Genomic DNA, 26,373 nt, shown 5'->3' with positions numbered 1-26,373 from the left:
CAGAAAAACAGCAAAAGCCTTCTAACCTCCCATGCTTCTGTGCAGAATTCAGCAACAAACCCTGGTGAACACAAAGCACAGGGAAAGTGGGGGGCTGAACTTCTGGTCCTGGAGTGGAGCTCTCGGCAAACGGGAAGAATGAACAGACTGCAAAACCAAATTCAGATCTCACTGTTTTGAGGTCACCTTGCTGCAAGTCAGGTCGGAATGCTGTTTTGTTGGGCATTTGGGAATATTTCCAAAATACATGTTTTTTTAATATCTTAGGAAGTGGTTCATTGTCAGTAATGCTATGTGCTGTACTAACGAAGCTGTACAGAAAAGGCAGCTTCCTTCCTTACACTAGCTAAACTTCCTCTCCCTCCTTTGCTTCCCTTCTTTGAGCTAAACGGGGATTTACTGTTTGAGATTCAGCAGGAAAGGTGCCAAGACCATTTATGAAAATGTTTTTTGCAGTTCTCTATCTGTTAATAGTGGGAGAGGAACACAGCAGACATTGTCCTCCTTGCATGAGTCCTCCGAAGGCTTTCCCCAAAAGCAATGACCAGGAAAGAGAAGAGCTAATAATGTAACATAAGCAAGGCAGGAAAGCACAGTGACCTCCATCTCTCCTTGCAACTCAGGCTGGGGGCATCGAGGACATTTTAATACCTCTGAGAAGGTTGTGTGTTCTTTGTTCATTGTGCACCTAATATTCTCCACACCATAGAGTTTATGCTTTGCAGTCTGCAAATAAACTTATTTATATGCAAAATATTTCAGCCTTCCAGAATGACAGTCACAGGAAAACTATGTAGTTATTACTGTGTTTTTACCCATGGATGAGAATAGTTCTTCAATCTGAGAAGGCAGTGGCAAACCACATGCATTTTTTTCCTTCTCTGGATGCAGGTGAGCAGATTTGCATTATTGTTACCCTTTTATATGTTTTAATTTTCAAACCAGTGCACTTGAAAGCTTAAATGACCTTTTTGGAATGGTGGGAAATTGATTTAGATGGCAAGGTGACTTATAATTTAAGCAAAGTTCAAATCACATTGGCAGGTAAGTCTGCTTAAGTGTAATCATCTGTGACAAAAAAAAAAAAAAAAAAAAAAAAAAGGAAAAAAACTTGGCAGTAACTGCAACCTAAGGCAGTAAACTTAGTACAAAATATAATCACCTTAACAGTTTTTTCTTTTTTTTTCTTGAGTGTCTCCAAAGTGTAGAAAAAGAGACACAATATAGGATTATAGGTCATCTATGCAGCTCTTTTTTAATGGTTCTTCAATCTTTTAACCTGTCATTTATACAAAATTGCTTTTAAAATAAATCTTTCCATGTCTGATTAGTACACAAATTCCCATTCATGCTGGGACCTGATCCAGCTCTCTCAAATATCAGCAGAGAGAAACTCCTATTAAGTGTACAAGCTGAAGCAATCAATTATTTAGCAGCTAAGTTGTTAACACTGTATCTTTACAGTAGGATTGAGCATTGGCTCTATTATTCTGTAACACAGGTGGTAATAAATAAACGGCTGCTGAGTCTTCTAGTAGGTGAGCTATGGATATGAGGGTCTGGTAAAGCACCAGCTCATCTGAATACAGATTATTTGGGAATTTCAAAACCCAGATGACTGGCACAGAGTGGTCCTGGGTTTGCAGGGCATTCAGCTTTACAGAGTCAGATCTGTCTGGTACACACAAAATGTTATTGTGAGTTTCTCTTGCCTTACAGTCTGCGGCTGTGGCAGAGCGATGCTGATGCCATGACTTCTGTGAGGGTAAGAGCTTTAAGCAAGTCCTCAGGAAGACTTTGTTCTGTCCTCTTAAGCTGTTGGCACTGATGAATTACAATTTTGGCATGCTGTTCCCTGGTTGACATGATTTTTGTTTTGATCTGGTCTATCTTTCAGCAATTTTATCAGGTTTAAGCTTACTACCACTTAGGTGCAAGTTTTCTCATCCTGTATCCTTTGTGGCTGTGGAATCCAAAAGTAGATTTTTTCCTTAAGTGCTTAACCTTGACCTTATTTCTGTCTTCTCAAGTTAACAGCATTTGGTCAGCACAGTGCTCTTGAAAATCTTTCCCCACCTGTTGCTTGTAATCTGCTTGTTTGCTGCAGGGTGAGATGCAGATTGAACCTGTCATGTACACAGCTGGATGTCATAAATGATTCATACCTATTTTCAAACAAGTGTACTTTATGGAGAAGTCTTTGTTCGAAGTGCTTTATAGACTCGCCAAGCCACTAAGCCTAACAACCTAAATAGGAAAGACCAATGGTCTGCTGCATGTTTTGGCTGATGACATTATATTTCCTTAAAACAAAATTGCAATCACCCAATTCAGCTGCTACAGCTCAAACTCCTGAAACTATGGATCACAAACTTGCGACTTTGCTGTTTTTGTTTTTAGCTTGCTCCCCGGCTGACTTATCCTGCCCCAAGTAACTCTTGCTCTGTGCCTTTATTCTCACATCCTGCTAAGCCTAAGAGCTCTTCTAAGGAATTCACTTTCTTCACGTATCTATGTTAAGATGTTTGTGTTCAGATAATGGTTTTCTTTCCAAGACTATTATCATCTCTCCCACTTCTTTTTCTAATTGTGATAACTGCTCATTTGTGATAAACTGTTCAACAATAATAAACTAACTGCTCCTGCTGGGCAAATTTTCTGATCTGAGCTATAAACAGTTTTCTCAGGCACTACAGGTGTTTGAGCAAATTTATGACCTCCCTACGTATTTTAATTTTGTAAACACTTCAGTTGAAATAGATACATAAAATGAACTGCTGAGCCCAGTAGTAAGCAGCATGCCAAGAGCTTGAAAGGTATACTTGGTAGGGGGAGAGATATCAAAGCATGGGAGACATCTTGTAAAATGCTGAGTGATGAGGAATAAATAAGGAGATGCTAATGAGTGCTGGCTTGAGGAAAGGTCATGTTGAAGAACTGTGGTATTAGCATAGGAAATCTTTAGCTTCTGTCCTGAGGAGTTGCTTTTTGTTGCTTAAAGTCTCAAGGAATCTGCCTGTTAAGTAGTGTCACGAAACAAGTTGCCGAAGGTTTTCCTGTCATGAATTGGAAAGTGCTCTGGATCAGAAAGGGTTGCAGGAATGCGAGTGTTTCAGTTTCTCCAGCAAAAAAAGAATATATGATGCAAGCTAACTAGAACCTTCTAAATGACCTCTGAAAGTCACTTGCAATTCTTCAGTGTTCAGCCCAGAGCACCTGTGGGACCTGGTGCCGCTGCCACCACACAGCTGCGCTGGGCGCCATTTTGTGAGCGGCCTTCTCCGCCAGCAGTCGTGCAGTGCCGCCCTCGCTGCAGATGCTAGGTAAACACAAAAGTCACTTACGAGGGACCAAGAAATTTAATTCCTCCTGAAGATAAACTGATAATTCTGTTGTTCTAAACGTGTGTTTTAACAACAACAATATTCACTTTTCCATCATTTTCAGTCTCATCTCTTTCTAGCATTATATTCATTTCATTTTCATGTCCCTCCTTTATTCGATCACTTTTAAACATTAAGCCCATTATGTTGGTTCTGTCATATTTAATGGACTTTTCTGTGATTTATTTTAAATACCAATTGCTTTTTCTATTTTTTAATGTATCATATCTGCTCTTGCTCATTTTTCCTACGAAATCACAATCTCTTCAGGTCTTACAACACTCTCCTGCATTCTTACATTGGTTGCACTAGAGAAAGTGACCCTATACTGAAATGAAGTCTAGCCGATTCCATATAATGCCTCTCTCACCCAAGGGATCAGAGTTTAGTTCATTTGGTGTTTGTCGTTCATTTCTATTCCCTCAACCAGTGTGTGCCATTTCAAGCATTTGTTATTTATTTCAAGGAGGTGGTTATAAGGCAAAGAAAGATCATTTGGAGTGATTCTTAGTAGTACTGACTTTAATTCATAACTTGTTTTTATAATTCTTTCGGTAGTGGAAAAGGAACAGAGTCCTTCTGGTTAAACTGTTCTGTGCAGGGGAATTTTAGCTTCTCAAAATCAGGAAGGAAACAAATCTTTTGTCTTACTCTTCTGCTGTAAGTTGTTGCTTTTTAACTTCTGTCTGCTGCAAAGCATGGAGATGGGGGGTGACTGCTGGTGCTTGGGATAGAGTAGAAGCAGGGTAGATAGCTCTGCACCCTAGGCAGTGAGCTGGTCTCTCCCTTCAGCCTCATCATCCCCTTTTCTTCAGCCTCACAGTGCCCTGGGGCCAAACTCCTCCTCCAGGTTGTCTGCATAAGGGCTTTAAGTCCTCTGTCACTTCTGTGCTTACACTGAGTGTTTTTGCAGGGATTAAGCTTGTCCCTGCAACTTTCTTCTCCCCTGGTGTGCAGCCTCTCATATCTTGTTTCAGCTAAAACTTGTTTGTCCTGCATGAAATCAACCTATCTTCAGCCCTTCCCCAAGCCATGACAGTTCTGAAGGGTTCATACTAGATGCTGTCCTTATCACTGTTCAGCAACTCTAATAGGGATACTTGGTTTTTTGCTTTTTGCTTTTATATCTTTTTCTTCATTCACAAAATTAGAAACAATAATTCAAAGATGAAAGATTACTTATGCTATAAATAGTCAATTTATAATCCTCATCTCTGTGTGTTCATGAAAACTCTCATCTTCATCCACTCCTGGCTATTTCAGTATTGGCTCCTTATCAGCTACATTCCTCCAGTGCCTGCTGTTTTGCGTTCAGGTCTCTGTTTCAGTCTGTTTGTCAAGAAAATTCCTTTATACAGACAGGCAGCAAGCAAAACGTACAGCACGCAGGACCAAGAACACACAGTTGAGTCTACCCCTCAAGGAGTCTGACTCCAAACTCCCTACCTACTGATTTAAATGTTTTCTTTTTAGCTATCATCACTCCAGCCCTTTAGTTAGTTAATTGCCGCATGCAAACATTAGGCACGTGCTCAAGTTCTAGTTATTATCAGTGTCATTTTTTGTTTGGTTTATAACCAATGCAGATACTTTATTTTATGTTATTTTAACTTTTGTTTTGACATTTTGGGTTCTGCGTGTTTGCCAGTGCTGTGTGGGTGTTTGGTCTCTGGTAATCCTCCGGACTAAAAGTCTTATCATTCGTCTATTATATCTGACATATTGTTGAAAACTCCATTGCTTCAGGTGTGATATTTAGTTTTGCTGGCTCTCAGACTCACAAAGCACTGTCTCTGCTCATTGCAAGAATCTTTTGGGTGGCATGAAAGATTTATGCTATCTGTACTACTCCTGTTCTGCTGTGTTGCCACAATCCTTTGTGCTTTTCTTAGTAAGTTATTGACTAAGACATTTTGCTTCAGCATCCGTCAGTTATTTCTCCTCTGTCACCATGGTCCCAATGTGTAGGAAATACTTGCCTGATCTGCTGTTGTCTTCAAGGTTTCTGCAATAACCAGAATTTTTGGCTGTGAACCACTTTTTGCACCCACAAGGCATATATCTGAGAATAGCATTCAGTGAAATAGGGTATTTGCTTCACTCTTATTGCCAGCAGATTAAGGAACAGAGTCTGTTTGCTGAAACTATAGCTACCTGTTTATGTTCCTTTACAAGACTGATTTTTTTTCAGTCTCCCAAATATTCTTCTAATTTAATGTGAACTTCACATTGATCAACCTTTTCTTTAGCTTTTGTCATACACCAAAAAGTGGAACTAAAGGGATATAAAATGCCTGTTCATTTTATGGTCTGTGAACATACAGAGCATCTGTTGCTTCATCAGAACCACCAGAGCGGCAGCATCCTTCTGAAGTGAAGGCTGTGCATGCAAACTTGGAGGGTTTTTTTGTTTTGTTTTGTTTTGTTTTGTTTTGTTTTGCTAGCCAATGAGTAAGCAAATGCAGAAATGGGCTTATTACAATTCACGCAAGTTTCAAAATCAGGCTGCTGCTTCTAATTGGACAAGTTGATGGCCTCCCACTTCTTTTGGATGGCTTACTGTATCTGACACTGCGATCTCGATCAGGAGTGCAAGGGCTGTGTCAAAAAAAAAATAAAATGTTTCAGCATCTGCATCCTCATTGCTCTAGTTCATTAGAGTGACCAGTTATACCCCTTCTGATCCTTTCTTCTTGGTTGAGAAGATGGAGCTGTAACATCTTTTTAAATTTTCACTTGTCTAAGATGTACCATTGTGAGTGCACTGAAGTAGCAAAACTTTGGGTTGCCAGCACTGCAAGTATTTATCCATTTTATACAAGTTGGCATTTTGCATCTTTTTAAAATTGCAAATGAAAAGGAAACTCAAGTTATGTCTGTTAGTTGGGAGAAACAATCAATCAGTCTCTGTTTCTAATAGGAAATCTTCAGTTCTTGGCTCTTTTCTACTTCTCAAACATGTTGAGGCTTAATTTGAAAATCTGGGAAAACCAAGTGGGAAAAAAATATAATCTCTACATCACTGCATTTTGTTTATTTTGCTAATTTCTCATTTGAAACAGACTCTTTAGAACAATCAAGAATTTATGAAATCTTCTAATTGTTTTCAGTTTTTAAATCTTTACAAATCCACTAACACTTTCGATTTTTCATGTTCACAAGTAGTTTACACTTCATTATTATCAATGTAAGCTTTCTAAATAAGAGGGCACTATTATATAAATTGACATTTCTGATATTTTTTGTGAAACGGCTCTTAAAAATTCAGTGCTAGTGAAAAAAAGAGCCTGGTAATGAGACTAATTCACTCTTGTAACATTACAGCATCATTTGAGCATTGTCCCATCATCTTAAATCATTCTGAATTCTGAGAACCCTTCCCCATTTCATTTTTCTCTGGAAAGCTTTCTGTATAAGCAATGAGAGTCTCCAAGTTAATTTTAAAGATCAGAAAATTACTATTTCTTTTTAGAGAACGAACTGTCTTGCTGTATTGTACTGATCTCTTGTATGCAAAATTATCTTAATGATATCTTCTTTCATCTCGGTATTCTCCCTTGAGCTGTTTGAGTGCTTTCTGGTTCTCTCTGGTAGCAGCTAAACATTTAAAGCTGGTGTCGGAAACATCACAGATATAAGCCTGTCTTAGCTCTGAGAGCTTCTTTAATAGCGAGCCAGTGACGTCATTTCACAATGCAGGATATAAACCAGCAGTTTGCAACATTTTTCTCTTCTTTTCATGAGACCATATTTTTCCAATGACCATGAATTACTCCTGCTTCTCTGCCCCTACCCATGGGTATCTCCTGATACACTGCTGAGCTGCTGAAGCAAGCATCTCTTGCCCTTCTTCCTTCATCCTTGTCCACTCCCTTGGGCAGACTGTGCTTCCCAGGGGCAGAAGTGGCTTGAAGGGAGCAGGTCAGAGGGATGGAAAAGGGAGGTTTCTCTTCCAGCACCAGTGCCTCTCTTGGCTAACCTATATTGCCACCTCCACAGTTAATAAGCCCAGCGGAGCTCAGCAGCTTGTGTCCTGCTCAGCACTTTACCTTGTGTATTGATGTCTCTCTTGGCTAAGGTGCGTATCAGCTAGAAAATGCTTGCATAAACAAGGATGAGGAAAGACACAGCCTTTTATAAAATATCTGTTTTATCTTGTTAGTTGTTGTACAAGTTTTTCCATGATCTCTAACAAACTGTATATTCATTTTTAGCACGAAATATAGCTGTCCCATTTGGAAAATGTTATTATCAACACTAGTGTTATCCAAGAGATTTGATTTGTCTAATCAGCTGAGCTGTCAGGTTGAGTTAGGAAATCCATTTGTATAAATCAAATAGCTGCCTGTAGCTGTGGTGTGTTTGTTTATGATGTTTGTTAGGTATGCATGCTGGGAAGCTTGGATGCAAACTATGCAGATTATGATTCCCTTCCTTTAGTCCCATGAAATTCAAAAATACATGAGTCATGAGAGTCATACTTTTGAAAACAGTAGTGAAAAATGAGAAGAAACTTGTGAATTCTACCCTGACTCTTGATGGCAGATCATTTTTTGAGAAACATGTTTAGCATTATAGCTAAATAATGCTGAGAATTGCAGAGCCAGGTATTATTGCTCTTTCAGAAGGTGAATTAATCAAATCTGTAGCAATGCATTGCATGGCCCTTAATGTATTAAGAAACATTACATGTGCTTCTAACTGTCTTGGGGGGGGTGTAAAATCTACCTGTCAACAACAAAAAAATGCTTGTGATGATTTGTTGTACTTCTTCATAGCACATATCTCTTCCTCTCAGTCATCATTCAAAAAGGCTAGAATGAATGAAGTTAAAAGGCGAAAAAGTAGCTGAAGATTGGTGTGCAGTATCAACCTGTTGGAACTATTTTGCTGCATTGTGTGCATGATTATATTGCTTTTTAGTTTGCACTTGCAGTTTACTAAGAGCTAAGGCTTGTCTGCCAGTAGAATAAAAATACTACTGACTTTTATGACTTTATGCTTTGTTCATAAAATTCCTCTGCACTTGCAGACTCTTAAGACTTTTTAAAAACAGCATCAACGATAATAAGTGATCACCATGAGTGATGGCTCATTTTAAAGAAGAATCTTGCGCAAGCAAGACTGTAGTGATTGCTCTTGGGACCGGTAAGCACAAGAGCAGTAAGCAGAGAGTGGTTTGGGCTAAACTGTCAGCAGCCTGAAGAAAAATTGTCAAATATATTTGTTTGTTTCTTCAGTTAATAAAAAAGAAAGGCATATGCAGACTTCCTGTTGAATCAATCGATTTCTCCACATTTATGGACCTGAATTTTAATAGCAGTAATGAAAAGCTGCTTTAATGTTTTCCCCATTACTTTCCTCATCTCTTTAAAAAAAAGAAAAGAAAAGAAAAACTCTCCCAAATGCAAATGTACTAATGGCAAACATGTTATGTACCACAAAATAATAGCAAGGGACCTAAATTTCCAAGTTTACAAGAAGAGAGAATTATAAAGCTTCTGTAAAGATTCTATGGCTAACAAAATTAGATTTTAGTAATTCTCTGGCTATCTGGAAGCTATGAAGTCCATCTCTGAGAGGCACCCATCTTTTCATCTGTACATCTTCAAGGCTGCCATCCCATCCCCCTGCACCTCCCCTCTTAGTTTAATCAAAAAGATTCAGCAGTCAGCATGCCCCTATGGAATATTTGGGTCTTGTTGAACGAGTATTTTCTGATTGTTGCAGGTTGCGTTATTCCTTATTCTTCCTGTGCCTCTAGGTCTGCAAGTGAACTGTATTTTCTCATTAAAAAGGGTCTTATCGTGAGCTCTCTTGTAACACGAGCAGGTGAATATACTTCTCAGCACAGTAAACCTCTGCATAGTTCTTGGTGGTGCCCCGCATGTGACTGAAGCTCTGAGGCTGAGCCCCCAGGTGCTAATGCTCCTGCCTTCCCCAACCCCTGTGATGTCCACGGAAGCTGCAGCCATGCTCATCCCCATGCAGCTTGTGCTGAAAGGTACCTCCAGGTGGTTTAGCAAGTGCTCCTCGTTGCTGTGGATGCCCAGAGGTAGAAAAACACTCAGCATATCGCAGCTTCAAAACTAACGATTTTTAAATCTAACATGGCCGAGTTGTCATGGCAATTATCAAATGAATGTTCCTATTTCCTGTAAAGCTGTGTTTTATAATGCTCTAAGCTACACTTTAAGTGACTACTTTGTGCAGGCTGTCTAGGCGAACATGCTGTAAAAGAAGCTAAGTGCCAATTAAAGCACTGGGAAGAACCTCTCTTGCATGAACTCGATGAGGCACTGCAGCATGCATAATCTCGCTTAAACAAATTGTGAAATGTTGCCTTTCATTTCCAATATGTTATAGCAACACCTGGTTTATTGGACCCTGGGTATTCCGGTGGAAAATCAACAATGGCATGCCTTTGGAAAACTACCCAGTTTGTTTTTCATGTGGTTGTTCCAAGACATGTTAAGAACAAACTGAATGAAAGCTTTTCAAAATTTATTCCATTGGTAGCAATAAATAAATAAATAAATAAATAAAAAGATCAACTGAACAGTTTGCTGTTAATTACATATTTACTGTTAGGAACTACTTAGCAGCTTTGGTGTCAAATTCTATTAGTCCTCCAAGATCAGGTTTTAAGCAATGTGGCTGATTATACTTCCCTAAGTTTTCATGTATTGTAATATGTCCTTATGTTTAAAACAGTTGTACAGTTTGGGAGACAACAAATAAATGTTTTCTCCTGTTTATTTCTTTCCACAGTCTTCTGTCTCCCTTCATGCACATATAGATGAATTCTCTGTAGTTTCTCCAGGGGGTGATAATGGCAAGGCTCCTTCCCTCTGGAAACACATGCAATTTTGCTGGCGTAATAAAAACACCGAAAAGGAGAACCAGCAGCAGATGCAGGTAGGTAAATTGCTAACCACCAAACTTAAATTACTTCCTAAATTATTACTGTGACAATTCACACATTTTCTGGTGTTTGGAAGGAGTCTGCCATTTTTAACTATGTTCCATTGTTTATTTTATTTTTACTTGTCAAAGCTAGTGGATTTGTTTCTTTCTCTCATCTCACAGGACTTGTTTTCCTTTTATTTTGTCTCCGTGGAAAGTGAAGCGGTAAAATCTTTCAAGAGGCCAGCAGCAGGGTATCCTGCTGTTGCCTTCAGCCCCACTGTTCTACCAAACAGTGGGAGTGAAGGCTTACCAGCCTTTTCAACTTATTCAGATTCAGTTTCCAGCATGCAAGTATTAAGCAGAAGCATGAAGGCAGCTCTCAAAGTAAGGGACAGCTTTGCAACAGCATGAGACTGAGCCCATTTTCTCTTTTACAGGAGGATGTAACTCACTCTGTTTTACCTTATGCAAAATTAAGTTGATATTCCTTTTCCTTCCCCTGATGAATTTGCCTGCTCAAGCTGTGCCACTGAATGCTCAGAAAAATGCAAAGCGAGTGTGTCAGGAGCCTGAAGAGAAGCAAAGACAAGTTACAAAATATGAAAAGAATAATTCCCCTATTTAAAGGACAGGAAAAAAAAAAAAAAAAAAAAAAAAAACTATAGGATAGATGTAGTGCATATCTGAAAGCACTGCTTAAAATGATGGGTCCCTTTGCTGGAAACGTTAGAGGAAATTAATTTCTGTTTCTAGGAAATCAAACCAAACCCACTTCAAAGCAGGCATTCAGGAGCATGTTGCTGAGTCACTTAGGATGGCAAGCGTGCAGCACGCGAGGTTTCTGATAGTCCATAAACTGTTTCTTAGAGGAACATTCTGGTCCATACCAACTAACATTTTCTTGCACTGGTTTCTGGGTGCAGCCTTGAGTTGTTTCACTGTAATTTTCTGCTAAAATGATTTGTCTCATTCCTCTTCTTGGGAATGCTTTTGTCTATTTAGATTACTCTTTTGGCAAGTGGAAAGGAAATACAGAATCTGGATTGTCTTCTTGGGACAGATTTCCTTCAGTGCTGAGTTAGGACATCCTTGGGAATATTTCCTGAGGAAAATGGTATTCTGCAGTACTCTGTGTTTCCCCAGTACAGAATAGCTCTGTGTTCTCTGGAAGAACACCTAGAAACAAAAGCTAACTGTTATTTGTTTAAAAATCTCTACCGCTCTTCTCTTTAAGCAAAGAAAACCACCGTATGCAAGCCTTTACTGCTTGGCATAGCCAAATCGGGTTTGTTTGTTTCTTTTTTGTTTGTTTGTTTTCTGTCTAGATGTCACTGTCAATCCATCAGATACAGTTGGTAAAGTAGAAGGGGAGCATAGAGAGAGAGGGCACAGGTCATAAACTGTACCACTGGCAGTTTCTGGAAACTTTTTGCATTACTAAAAACAGTAACCAAATAACTGATGCACTTGCTCTGCAGCTGTCCCTTTGTCCAGGAATATACATGGGAACCAAGATAAAGTAAATGCCCTGTCACCACTTGAGAAGCATATTTTGTGTAGATGGATATTAGCAATTCAAAAGCTAAATTTGGATCTAAGCAAAGTCATTTGCTTGTCGGCCTGTTTATTTTTGTCTTAAGCAGTGTTTAATTTCAGAAGCAGAGGGACTGGAATAAGCAAGTGCAAACCTAAAGGGGCAGCTGGCAGCAGAGTGGTGTTGAAGCCGATTCATCCTAAAGCGCAGCCCACTCACACCCTCACTCAAGAGAACAGAAAGGTGAAGACCAGGGTGAGAGAATAGAGCCCCCCACCCCGCCCCACAGTGGTTTAGTTGTGGAGAACTTGGAGCCGTTTCTGTTTCACTAGCAAGGAAAGGAAAAAGGAAAGGCCAATACAAAAAGACATTAATTTTAAATACCGTGTGACTATATATGCATGCAAATTAGGTGAGACACTCAGTGTGTCCAACTTAAAGCAATGTTTTAAAAACTGTAATCTGCTTTTTGTAGAGCTCCTTAATTCCAGTGTGTATTACAAAATATATGCAGTGTGAATAAAACCTGAGCTTCCTAATAACTCATTGGTGAAAGTAATAAACAATCTTAGTACGAGTTTCTCATAAATAAAACATGCTAGCCTGTTTTGTTTAGGGTCCTTAAGTCCTCAGTTCTGTGCTGGTGGCTGGAATAATTAGGTTCTGTTTTGAAAGTAATTATTTTTTTTCAATATAAACATGAAATTGTCACTTTGAAAATGGAATTACTTTTCATTTCAGAGATGTTTTTTAATAGTTGGAGCCTCTGGCATTACCCAATGCAGCTTCTTTCCCAGTTTACTCATCCTACACTAACCATCAAGAGTGTGCTTTTGGGGAGGGGTTTTTTGGCTGCCTCAGAAGAGATGCTGTCTTTTGTAATTTAGCTTGGGTTTACTTGATAGCACTCCCTTTGCTGCCTTCCGCATGGAGGTGGTGTTGCAATACTTAAAAGCAATATCAAATAGATGAGGTGTGACAGAACTCCCCTAACTCTCTGTAAAAAGCTCTTTGCCCAATTCCCTCCTGAAATATCACTGGAGTGGTGTTTGACAGATTTGTGTAGCTATAAAAGCTCTCAATTGCTATTATTACACAGATCTCTGGAAATATATTGATAGGCTTAAGTCTCCATATTTCTGATTCCACCTGCTAAACACAGTCTATCTCTGAGTAACTACCTTTCTCTTTGTTGCCAGACTCATCTGTTAGTTTGACTCTGGGAGGTTTTTTTTGCCTTTTTTTTTTCTTCTAAATAAATAAATAAAATTGCATTGGCCTCTGCACTAGCTGGGGAGGAAGGGTAAAAGGAATAAAATACTTGTAGTGCTCTAGTGTATGAATAGCTACTCGTAAAACTGAAGTGGGGAATCTGCTCACTTCATTCATTTTTGAAAATGGGGAGTCATCCAAGCATGAACTGAAGCAGATGGTTTATCTCCTGTATAAAGGGAGCCATAGGTTTGATTTCTGATAGTATTTTATGCAATTTTCCTTCTTTTTCTCTTTCCATTGGTGTTTCTTTTTGCTCTGGTGTTAATTTACAAGCAATTAGCTATGAATGAACCACTTGCTCTAGGTTGGTGAACTTTGGGACTTTGAACTTTGGCCTTGGGGACCTCTGTGAAGCCCTTGTTCACATACTTCACATGAGAACCCTCCTCTGATGACTTCTTCACAGCTCTGAACTTTGTTTAAAAGACCAGACACCTGGGCCAAGGACAGGTTGTGATAGCAGCAGCGGTAACATAGGGTAGAGGAGAACAAGGTGCTGCTTGTAGTCCCCCAGTGCTTACAGGTGTGGTGCTATTGCTTGTTAGTTTGGCACTTGGTCATTTAGAAAACGTGTGGTAGTTGCCAACTTGCATGGATCAAGCAAAAGGTAATTTGACTCTGGCAAAGCGTGAAGCTAAGCAAAAGTCCCTGATGGTAAAGATACATTGAGGCACATGGCTAAGCCAGTCAGATGTGAGGCTGCACATGAGGATGTTTTAAGAGAAGGTAGTCTAGATCAGGCTATTCAGCTACTAGTTCTTCTGCAGTCACAAGGAGTGAGGGTGATGATGCCAAGGGAAAGAGTCCCTGCTTTTCCACAGGCATGTACTGTCCTAAATCTTTCCTGCTTGTCCTCATCCTATTATGCTGCTCCACACGTATGCACTTCTGTGCTGAACCTAAACTATTCAGGACTACCTGGATTATGAATAACATCCAGATAATGTGGGCATTTAGTCCTCAAGCGCACTCACCAAGGAGCAAGGCAACACTTACAGCAGCTTCCAGTAAGCTTCAGACCTAAAGTAAGAAAACAAGTTACACCTGTGTTGTGCCATATACTTTTATTAATTCTTCCTGTGCTGTGTGCTGCACCTGCTTCATCAAAGCAAATTGTCCTACTATTCTACTGAGACAAATTGTGTTGGGCATGACAAGAGGATGAGAAATATTTTCTGGTGGTTGCCTTATCTCGCTATTTATTGACAGTATGGCCATTAGACATGACTCCTGACTTATGGCTCAGGTTGCTCTTGAGCAAAGGCAACGTGTTTGAATTTAGTGGCCTTATAGGCAACTTTCTTTCATGAATTTGTCCAGCTGTCTTTGAACTCTTGCACGGCTTTAGCATCCAGGACAGCATGTGGGAGTATTCTAGCCTTGCACAGAAAAAGTACCTCCTTTAGTATTTTTGTCTACCTACTGCCCCTTAGTTTTATTTGAGGTCCCATAGTTCTTTAATTTCTTCTACATGAAGAAATTCTTTCAAATTCAAAGACATTCTTTCAAATATATGTGCCCTCTTTGATTTTGTTTGCTCAAGTAGAAATCCCACTCCATGTTCCCCATATGACATAACCCAGCATCAACTACCATAAGATGGCTATAAAAATTCACCAGTGCACAGTGCCAAGAACTTTGATTCTTGACTTGGAACAGAAAGGAGAGGAAAGACCATTTGGGGCTCGTCATAATTAGCCTTATTCATCATATCTACCATATGTATCATATGTTCCTGTTAGCAGTGTATGAAGAACAAAAGATTTCCTATATCAATTCCATAGCATAGTTATCTCTGTAATGTCTTCTAGGTTAGAGCTTTCAGGAAAAAAAAAAAAAAAAAAAAAAAAAAAAAAAAAAAAAAATTAGTTTAAGTATGGTTTGAATGTTTCCACAACACTGGAGGCTTTTTAGAAAGAATATTTTACTAAAAGTTGGTAAGGTCTGGGTTGTTGTTTTTTGCTACAGCTGTATTTTGTTTTTTGTCAGGTGGAAATGGCTTTCATTTTGAAAAGTATTTAAGGACAGCTGCTTCTATTGAACAGCTGAAATGTCTAAAAGCTATTGATAGGTAAATGGCAATTCATTTCTGTAGTGCTCCACTAACTGCACATCTGAGTTTCCATTTGTATACTAGGCACTTAAAGCATGTCTCCAAATTGTAGGTATGCAGGGGTTCACAACTTGCCGAGTGGAGCTTAATGATGAAGATGTGCTTTCTGAGCATTCAAGGTTTTTCAGAGGATTTTGCAAAAACATGGTAATCAGATTTACTGCCACCCTTATATCAGGTGGATACTTAATTGAAAAAGGGCAGGACCTGATGCTTCTGCAGCCACTGGCAGCAAGCTCATTTTCAGGGCAACATAACACTGCTCAGGCTGGTGTGGTTACCTTGCTGTCTATTTGTGATTCTTGGTAGATATGGAAAACTTCCTCCTCTCATATACAGTCTTCAACTGTAAACGCTGCAAACTAGTCAAACGTTGTTCTGGCAGAGGATAACTTTGATTGTTGTTGTGGGTTTTTTTTTAAGCCCAAAGGGGGTGGCTTAAGTCTGGAACATGTTTAGTTTGGAGGTGACAAATGATCTGTGAACCCCTCAGAGGCAACTCATTATAAATGAGGCAAGGCAGCAGAAGTGCCCACTGTTGCTCAGTGTGGTAAGCCAGTATAACTGGAACTATATAAAGTGAAACTGAGTTAGGATTTAGCAAGGTAATACCCAAAGAAGTCATAAAAATAAAGCAACTTGCTTCAGCTCCTTCCAGCACCTTGAGAATATACTGCTGTGCTTTCATTTGCTTCTTCCCACATATGCTACATATTATTCCTTAATTCTCTCTTGCTTCCTTTTACATCTTTGCCTAGAGAATGTGTTAATATTTTCTAAGTGCTGATTTGCTGATTTCATTTTTGTCAGTGTTTGTTCAGTCACTTCCAAAGACACACAAGAGAGACTGCTTCAGTTTGGTGCATTGTAGTATACAGGCCTTATTACTTCAAGAAGACAACAATAGCAGCAAAATTTTCTAGCCAAATCTGTGAATTATCCATTATTTTGAATTATTTTCCTACTCTCTTTTACAAGTAATATTATACAGTAATGTGCCACCATTTAAAGTTGGCTTATTCTTCCTTCCTTGCGTACAGGGGCACACAAGGCTGGGACCTTCATGCTTTCTAGCTGATAAAGACCAAGGTGGTGCTTACCCAGTTACTTTTGGTTTTGTTGCACCCTTCATATCAGCAGTACACTCTGAAGTAACGTCTTGCCAGTTTAGTTCAGGTTTAGTTTTCAATTTTTATTTTTTTTCTCATAGATTCTGGACATCCCATGGTAACATTTATTTTAGATGTCCAGCTTTAGCTTCTGACTTGCACATAGGAAACTAATCCCATATCTCAATTTATCATAATGCAGTTAAACAAGCACAGCACAAGTCATTCTGAAGAACTGCAGAGACAAATGCTCAAAAGTTTAATAAGAGTTGTCTTTATAGGAAAGTTCCTGTAATAGATTTTTTTCCCCTCAATGTCTCTTAAATACAGTATTTTCTTGACTAAGTTGTCTGTTTTCATGAAGGAGACTGCTGGTAATAACAGTAATGGCAAAGAACATAACTCTAAAAGCAATTTAAATGTCAAAAAGAAAAAAAGTGCAGATGGTGTATGAAACTTTATATTTATCTATTTCAGATATGCTCATCTGCTTTGATGCAGAGTCAAAAATATCAAATGATTTTCTTTGCCCATTAGGTAGATATCTTCACATACTGAATATTACAAAACTCTTATAGCAGAATTAAATATGTCACTTGCATGAGCAACAGCACCTACTGCTCAAGCTGGATAAGTGCTGGGAAGTCCCAGCCATGACACAGAGAAGCTGTGGATAAACACTGAATGGAGAGGGCTCACCAAAATTTGCTTTAGATTTATCAGAAACCCATAATACTCAACCTCAAATCAGCATGCATTCAGCTTCTCAGCTTTCAAAACACGTGAGACCTTAAATAAATACATTTTCCTAAAATACTACCTTCAAGCTACTACTAGATGATCAGTGATCTTAAAGAGACTGAACAATGAATTGTACCTGCAGAGAAATATCACATGCTTGAGCATTTTTTTCTTCAATTTGAATGGGGAGGAAAGGGAAGATGATGATGATTGTTTTCAATAGCATGTATTAATTATTTAAAATCACAGTGTGAAATGGCCTCTGTGAGCAGAGTACTATCTACACATTGTAACCCTCAATCTCTTGTTATGGGTAAAAATGAAACACAAATTATATGTAAAGCCAAGAACTTATTTTGAATGCAATTGAAACCCTAACAGTTTAACCAAATAGTATCTATTACTCCAGACTAAGTTATTACAGGAGAGGAAAAAATAATAATAATAATAATAAAATACTACTACTACTTATAGAGAAAAAGCTTCTATAACAACAAAGAGTTGTGACATTCATGCTTCGTGGTCTCTGCTTGTTTTCCTAATATAACTCTTACCATTCCAGTGCTTGTGGTGTCCTAATATTGAAGGTTTTGCATGGGAGAAGGGATCACGCAGCTTGAATCCTTAGGTAGGAGGAACATAATATTGTTGATTTCTCTTTCCTTAGCTTAGGAACATCTTGAAGTAATACTTACATGTTTGTTAACATGCTTTATACCTTGCTTGCTCTTTATTGATTAGTTCATGATAGAACTGAATTTCCTATCTACAGTAGATTTTTTGCAAGCTGGATGCTTATACTTTGTTCTCTTTGTACCTCTAAATGTAGTTCTGCCGCGCTCTGAGTCTGCATTACTTCAACTGATGATTGGCAAGTTGTCTGTAGTGCTGGGGCCTCCAGTGTCAGTATGTGCCACATCTCTTACTGTCCCGTGCATGCACATCTCTAGGTCATGCCCTGTGTCCTCGTTTTCAAGGCCTCTCCAACTAAACCATATCTTCTACAGAGAATAACTGTATTAAACTATGATTGTATCATACAAAGAAAAGAAAAATAAAGCAAATTAGGCCAAACCACCTAGTCATTAGAAAAAAATGCTACCATAGCTAAGTCAGGAATTTGCAAGCAGGTCAAGAGAAGCTGAGACAAAGTAAGCTTGACAAGCTGCCATCCTGAGGCCCTGCAAACCAGCAGAAAGTCTGTGGCCTATTACTAGCAATGGCAATTCACTATTTACTGGGCTGCAGGGCTACTCTGTACCACCTATGGAATGATTTATGTTGTCTTCCTCAGTGATATGTTTCAAGTTAGGAACATCTTTTGAAACAGTTTGGAACTACTTCATCTGTTTTTTCTTATGTCATTTCTATCGTGCCATATTTTCTCTCCTAGTAGGATTTGTGGTCCTAGTTCTTGACTTTTTAATGAGAAGGCTGACAGCAGGATTCAGTCATTCCTGCTGAGGATGGACAGTAAACTCTTACACTTCATGTCATTGAGGGAATGGGGGTTGTTCAGCCTGGAAAAGAGAAAGCTGCAGGGAGACATTATAGCAGCTTTCCAACACTTAAAGGAGGCCTAATGAAAAGCTGGGGAGGGACTCTTTGTCAGGGACTGTAGGGATAGGACTAGGAGTAATGGCTTTAACCTAGAAGAGGGGAGATTTAGATTATATATAAGAAAGAAAATCCTCATTCAGTGTGTGGTGAGGCCCTGGCACAGGCTGCCCAGAGAAGCTGTGGCTGCCCCATCCCTGGAGGTGTTCAAGGGCAGGCTGAATTGGGGCTTTGGGCAACCTGATCTGGTGGGAGGTGTCCCTGCCCAGTGCGGGGCAGTGGGATTGGAACTGGGTGGTCTTTAAGGTTCCTTCCAAGCCAAATCGTTCTACAATTCTATGGCACTTCATCTGTTAGGACTGTTATCCATGCTGGGATCTGGTGATACTTTGGGGAATATGATGAAAAGCAGGCTCCTTTGTAGAGGGCTACATTGAAGGCTTGCTTTTGTTTTCAAAGGCAGCTGTTTGCTTGAATTTCTCTTACTATGTTAAATCAATACACACTTCAAGGAAAAATGCAGTTAGGCACAGAATGCAGAAGAAATGAAGAAATATGGCACATAGTTGGACATCCAGTAACACATTTTCCACAATGTAGTAATCACTTTGTTTTGTGCCCTCTGGGTTCTCCCCTAGATCTGTGATTTACATGGAGAGTTCAAGCATATTCCTCCATCATAGAAAGTAGAGGGTCTAGGGGAAATCTGAATTTGCGCAAAAATTCCTGGGACTTGGGAGAAAAATAACTTTTCAATTAATCGGGTCCTTTTGATGTAGTTGTTCCTCCATTGGCAACTGTAATAAGTCACACCCAGTAAAATTATTCATAGAAAGCAAAAGTTGACTGACATTTTGTTTGTGATTTTCTCTGTTACTCTTTAATTATACTATTATATATGTATAAAAGTAGTTATAGAGAATAAAAAACTTAGTATCTTTTTGCAAACTACACCTGACAGCTAGTTCCCTAGGATGATAAATTCACTTTCTCAATCTGATGGTAATGCATGTTTTTGTTCACCTTTGGCAAACGCATAACATTGATGGTATGCTCCTATTGGACCCAGCCTAATAGTGACCATAGCTTTTGAGTCACCACACTTGTTCTAGTATGTTCATTTTCAGTTCCCAGAGCCTTGCTCTGGAGAGAGCAAGTGGATACGTGACTGAGAGCCTGGCAGAAATGGGTTCTCAACAAAACACTGGTTCTACGTAGGAAGTAGTGGAGATGTCCAAGGGTGGAGACTTGGGTGCAAAACTATGTTGAGGACTTGTATGCCAAGTACAGTTCTACTCTGAAAAATAACTTGTAAAAGAAACTTCAAAAGGGCACCTAGCTTCTGATTGCTCAAAATAAAGAAAGAAAGAAATAAAACCAACCCCCACCCACAACCAGGCAACCAGCAACAACAACAACAAAAAGGTGATGGGGAAAAGCTGCTGTCCCTGTGATGCTCAGACAGACTCCACATTAGTGCTTTGTGGCTGTATGATTTGAGCAGTCTATGAAGAAAGTGGTTTTCACCTACCTTCAATGCAATTAACTAGCCTTTTTTGCAGATCTAGTAAGCAATGCTAGTGTACGTTCAGTACCTTTCTCTGAGCAGCGCATGCTTCTTAGAGCTAACAGCTAAAATTAGTAATGCCTATTTTATCATTTGATGTTAACAGGAAAGATACGGATTACATTCAGTGAAGGATCTATTGTATAAGACAAAGCCTTTCTTAGAGGCTCAAGAGAACAATCCCATATGAGAACAGTGCTGTATTTTAAATCATTAAAGATAACTTCTTGCTGGGGAATGCAAGATAATGATAGCACATAATACTCCTCTCTTGCTTGCTTCTTCCTCGTGTATTGATTAGTCCTATACTGTAGGATGCTGTGTGAGAGACCAGGGTGCTTATCCTCTATTCCTCTGGGCACTTTGAAGAAATGACCACATTTTTCAAATGACAAACAAGAATCACCTTAGACAGTCAATCAAGAGACATCAAAAGCAACTGGGAAATTTGCAGTCCCAGGTGAACTGTTATTTGAAGATTATCCAGGTTCCTTTTAAGTCATCTCTGGTTTGTCTTTGTACAAAGTTCTGTAGAGCTCAGTCTGGATTTAAGAACTAAACACTGGGGTTTTTGTTTGTTTTCTGGGCTCCCTTCTCTCCTTTTCTCCTGGGAAGAACAGATAAAAAAGCAACATTGTTAAAGGGATTGGGTACTTGTTCCATGGCAGCTAAGGGGTTTGCCTTGCCTCATTAAAGATCCTTTGTTTAAAACAGCTTTATCATAAAAAAAATCATTAAAAAAAAAAAAGAAAAAAAAATCTCTGAATTGGCCTGTTTTTGAAATAAAATATTCTGTTCAATTGCAAAAGCACTAAATCAATCACCGTTATGTTTAAAGTACGAGAGTTTATGAGTTTGTCTCGACTCAGGTTTTTTCAGGTAAGCATTAGGATTCTGGAATCAGCTGCTGTATCCAAATGCAATGTAAAAGGTAATAACACTTGAAAAAAATATATAGTTTTGCTAAACACTGAGTTTACTAAGAATGAAACAGACTGATCAGTTTGAAAGATGTAGACCTTCCTACTCCTATACATGGAATATAGATACCATTTTTTTGCTTTGAAGTTGTAATACATTTGGAATTGTAGATGGTTAGAAATAGGATATATCAACAGTTTACAGGCAAGTTGTTTGCTGAATGTGCTTAAAAATTACATACCTTCGCCCACAAAAATGATGATCAGAGGAAGGACAAAGCTAAGGAAATGTTTCAGGTTCCTGAGCCTAACCCCAACATTTAGTTTCCAAGGAGAAATCCTGCATCAAGGATTGTTGCATTGGATCAAGGGGCAGGGGCTAAATAAACATCTGCTCTTAGCAACAATTTGCATCACAAAACTGCATGGTATAGTACTTCTTTGGATGACAAAGTGCTTTTGTCAGAAGCAAGCTTCTAATAGTGTGAACAAGGACATCTGCTTGTTTCTGCCATATTTTAGGAACAGAAAATTACTGTTTGGTCAAGTTATCACTTCATGACATATAATATTCTTTTCATTCTGATTTCCAATTCTGTCTTGCTTTGAGGGAAAAATAAATCATAAGACCTTCCATAAATATTTTTAAATGTCTAATTGCCATCTTAACAATTGAAATTTTCCTTATCAAGTAGATCTGCAGTAGTGGTAGAGTTCCAAAAATTACTTAGCTTGTTCATTTTTAGGTCATCTAATTCCATCTTTCTGTCACATCATGCTCTTCACCAAATTATTCTACCGTTTTCCAAGAAGGGGCTTGATAGAGCTGTTGATAGTGATCAGAGGTGAAGAGACAGTGCCTCGCATGTTTTATCCTTCGATCTGTAGTGACAAAAGAATAGGAAATGTTTTCATGTTTTATTTGTCTATAGATCTGCACAACTGTGTACTAAACTGTTTTCTGCAATTCTTGCAACACCAATTTTTATACATCATAATTTGCCTAAAATGCAGTGGACTTGTCTGCAGTCATGTGGTTCACTCACTGCGTAGGCTGCACAGCATGGCAGCCCACATACCCTTCTGCCCCGTCCCCTGGAGCTGGCCTGGGCTTCCACCACGAGTGGGACACCGGGACTGTGTATAAGGTAATTATCAGAATGTATAATGGATTCTTTTCAAGAGCTATATCCCATTGCTCAGGCTCCTTAGTTGTTTATCTTGTAGGGCACATGTGAGACAACAGATTTTGCACAGGATTTCTAAAACATTTGCTTTCTTTACAGCTCTGCAATGACGTGGGAATTAAGTGGCATGCCATCCTGCTGCTGCTCCCTCATCACTGGCAGGAGTTCTTCATGGGAGGGACACTGTTCTCACAATCATTTTCTTTCCCTACTCCATCCCCTCTATTAAACGTCACTTCAGAAGATCAAGCTTTGCTTCTAAATCATGGAGTCTCCTCTCTGTCTTGCTGTTAACTGCATCTTAGGCTGGTCCTGATTCTTGCTTCATAGGCTCTCCCTTTTTGTCTGTCCTCAGCTTCACAGGCTTTATATCTCTACTGTGGCATCTGTTTTTCTGTTGCTTCAATGGATTTTCCATTTAAGTCACTACATTTTGGAGAAGCTAGTTTTCTTTGGGGTTTCACCATTTTACTCGGGGCAATACCTGTTTGTTTTATTAAGGATTTCTGACCGCAGTTTATATAATAATCAGATGCGTGAGCTAATCTCAAATCTTGCAAAAGCTACCTGCCAGAAGTATGATCACACAAGGATGGTCAGTGGTTGTGTAGATTTTTTGAAATCTGTTTTTAAGAGTAAAACTGAAATCACTTTAACTACAGAAAAGTAAATCACTCACATCTCTTGTGAAGTTCTTTGCAAGCTTGTCAATAATCTTCTCTTTTTCCCTTCATCTCATTTAGTATTTCTAACCTCTTTGTTTCTTCTCTAGAGATTTACAAACAAGTTCTTTAACATGAAATATCAAATTTTCTTTTCATATTTCTCTCTTTTTCTAGAACAAATTGTGTCCCCCTATGTAGCTGATAAATTGGCCAGAAATTACCACTAAATTAAGTTACAAGTTAAGTTCTTCATGATTCAGCACTTCTTGTGTGGTGTGCCAAATGCACATTTCTTCCCTTCTTAGTATGATTTTTTTTAAAAAAAAAAAAATATATTTATTCTAGAAATGTTGCTTCTCAGCAAGTTAACTGATTGGATTACTTAAGTCTTCATCTAATTCTCCTTTTCTGCTGTTTGTCCATTCCAGCATCATTTATGCTTGTTTATCTTCTTTATATCTTCTTTATCTTGGTATTTTATTGCCTGAAAACATAACCCATGTTATATTTTGCAACAGTCCAATATTTGCAGTTCTTAATCCTGCTCCAGTTATACTAGTCTGTTACTTCTCCCAAACGGAATATGAGACAAGGATTTAGTAAAGCTAAGAGTTCAAAACATACAGAATATATTCGTTTACTTACTGCTCATAAATCGGACAAGCAAAGATTTCATTAGCTACCATGCACCAGCTATCATAGGAATGCTGAAATTTTACTCTGAAATTTAATTTAATACACTTGTGTTACTGCATGACTGGCTGTTTGCTTCTTATAACGTACCTCATCTCAACTATTGACTTTTTATCTGTGGGAGATCTCCTCCTAGCTCCAAAACTGCCCCTTCACAGGGCAGAAAGAATGCAGGCGTTGGAGACATTTCTGTCCATACTGGAAAGCTTCAAGCTATGAGGCTTTTCCTTTTGTTCTTCAGACAGCTTTTTTATCCCATATTCTATTGTAGCTTCTGTTGCTTTGATTGAAATCCCTTGCCAAATGCTTTTGAAAAGCTAAATATAACTATGAATTTGCTTTTATCTAGGTAGTAATACCTTCAAAGGACACTTATAGGTAAAATAAATGTTCTTTCTGCTGTACAAATGAGTATGCAATAATACTTCAATGGTACATGGATCCTATGGAATTTAGAAAAATGCATATGTTATTGTGGTAGCTTTATACTATTTCTTTATGCTATTTATAATGCATCTTTTCAACTGAAGCATCATTGCTATCACTAGAGGTTTTTTGGTGTATTTTTTTTTTCTTTTTCCATTTTTTCTCTCAAACTACAGAATCTTTTCAGGATTTTCAGATGAAGAGAAGTCAAGGACTTTTTTTGGATAATTTTTGCATTTAAGTCACCTAGCAAAGAATAATAAATGAATTCCCAAAATTTAGTGATAACAATGCAGAAAAATGATTCATAATGTGTACTTTCCAAAATGCAGAACAAACCTTTTATTCTTAAAAGAGAGAGAGAATAGTCATTGTTACACATTGTTTCAGTGAAACTAACTTTGCGGGACAGGAAATATAAGTGCTTTCATATTTTAGAAAATTTGCATTTGTTTTCATGCATAAACATACTTCAGCTATTTATACAGCTTATGAAAATTTCATGTAAAAATTCAGCTGAAAGTAGCTGAAAGCTGTTGCAGAATTATTACATATGGCTTACCCTCTTCCTGTTCTCCCCTCAGCATTTTCTTACAACACTTCTGGGAACAGAATACATGCAAGGTGGATCCTTGTGCTGAAGGAGGTCACCAGCTTAGCTGTAGTGATTCAGCCTCACATTTATGAAATTGTTACATCTGTTTATTCCATCCAGAAGGTCTCAACACAATACTATGCTGAATGAGTGCTTTAATAAAGCCCGTATTCCTTGTGCAAAGAATATTATGCAATTAATTTGTGCACATAACAAGTTTTACATGAATTGAAAATGTATATAGAGGAGCTTTTAAAGAAATACAAGGTGAGCTGTAATCTGGATCTTGAAATAGTCTTTTTCATGATAATTTATTATGCAAACTGCTCATATTAAAAGTCTGGATTACTGTTCCCATTTTTTTGAAAGTAAAAAAATATGGAAGAAATATAAATTTGCATTCTGCTTATCATGCAGTCTTCTGGAGAGTCTGGTTAACTCCAAAGCTCAAGACCTTTGAAAAGTAAAAAATGAAGTGTCATTTCAAATTCTCATTTCCTGAGTTTATCAAAACCAGAAAATACAGGGTTCAGAAAATACAAGTGTTCAGTAATGCCCATTAATGCTCTCTTGAATTGTCAACAAGTTGTAAAAAAAATATGTGTATGTAGCCTGTAGGGTTGATCTGCACAGCGGTGGCAGGGGCTGGTATGATGTGATGTGAACGTGCCCAGGATTCATAATCTTGGAAAGAGTAGGTGTCTGTAGCTGAGGTGACCTTTTTTCTCCACAGGCTTGTAAGGGTAGTCAGAAGTCATTCTGAAAGGGGCTTTGCAGCTTATTTCTGTAGTTGTTTCTTTGTGCCACTACGTCAGGGGGCATACTGAATCTGAGCATTAACTTAAAATGTCAGCTGCTAACCTTTTGAGTGGTCATTTAGGGAGCCTTTACCATTTCATGACAGACATATATAATTAAGTGCCTAAATTTCATGCATCTTTTTCACAAAAGCCTTGTTTGTTAGGACCACAGGTGGCTCTTCGTTCTGCAGGCAGGAGAGCCCCAGGAACAAATGTGAGTATTTCATTGTTCAGTTTTCTGCTTTCTGACAAACCACCTACAAAACAGAGCTAGGGTAAGAACAAAAATAGCCTGTGCACAGTCAGTTTTTGGCTTTACATCATGCAAAATAGAAGTTTGCCCCAGAAAAAAAAGCTATGTTTCACCATGTAGAGACAGTCTACCTGCTTGGAAAAAAATTTACAGGTACTGGGGAAGCATAAAAGGTCAAACTTTACACTTATTAATGAATTACACTGTAAAATCAAACACAGACTATTGTTAAATGGGACTAACTAAAGCAGAAGTCCAGGTGGTTATATAGCTGGAAGTTTCCTTTTCCTAAGGAAAATGTGAATGGACACAAAAGAGTGCACCAGAACTGCTTTTGATCCATAAGGGGTCAGTTCTGCCATTTCTGTGCGTAGACATCTGTAGGGGAAAAATAAAATAAAATAAAAAGGCTGCATGCAGGAAGCAAGCTTTAAAAATATGTTTTCCGGGACAGATATCTCCATCCCAGAAGAAAACTAGATCACCTCAGTGACAAAAAAGCTCACTAGCATTTTCGGACCCTGTGTAGCATCCCTGTGCTTCTGAGGTACAATATAACAATCTGTCGTTTCCCTCCTTAAGTTAGCTCTGTGTTTGTGGAGTGTTTATTTCATACTCAAGCAATTTAAAATGTACTTTCAGAAAC

The 26,373-nt window shown here is 38.5% G+C and overlaps 1 protein-coding gene across 3 annotated transcripts in view; it reads left to right on the top strand.

The window, feature by feature from the left end:
- Positions 1–592: 592 nt before the first annotated feature.
- Positions 593–26,373, top strand: part of GUCA1C (guanylate cyclase activator 1C) — an 83,425-nt gene continuing 57,644 nt past the window's right edge. The window contains exons 1-2 of one of the 3 annotated variants that reach the window (XM_035315113.1): positions 593–891; positions 10,155–10,301. In XM_035315113.1, coding sequence (XP_035171004.1) covers positions 886–891; positions 10,155–10,301 — 153 coding nt within the window. In that variant the 5' untranslated portion in view covers positions 593–885. Of the gene's footprint in view, positions 892–10,154; positions 10,302–26,373 lie in introns of those variants that run through there. The other 2 variants (XM_035315114.1, XM_035315115.1) reach the window with 2 other exon arrangements.

The sequence above is a fragment of the Oxyura jamaicensis genome, chromosome 1 (assembly GCF_011077185.1).
Source record: "Oxyura jamaicensis isolate SHBP4307 breed ruddy duck chromosome 1, BPBGC_Ojam_1.0, whole genome shotgun sequence".
Classification (NCBI taxonomy): Eukaryota; Metazoa; Chordata; class Aves; order Anseriformes; family Anatidae; genus Oxyura; species Oxyura jamaicensis.
The sequence above is the reverse complement of the archived record's forward strand: the minus strand, read 5'-3'. Positions and strand labels throughout refer to the sequence as shown.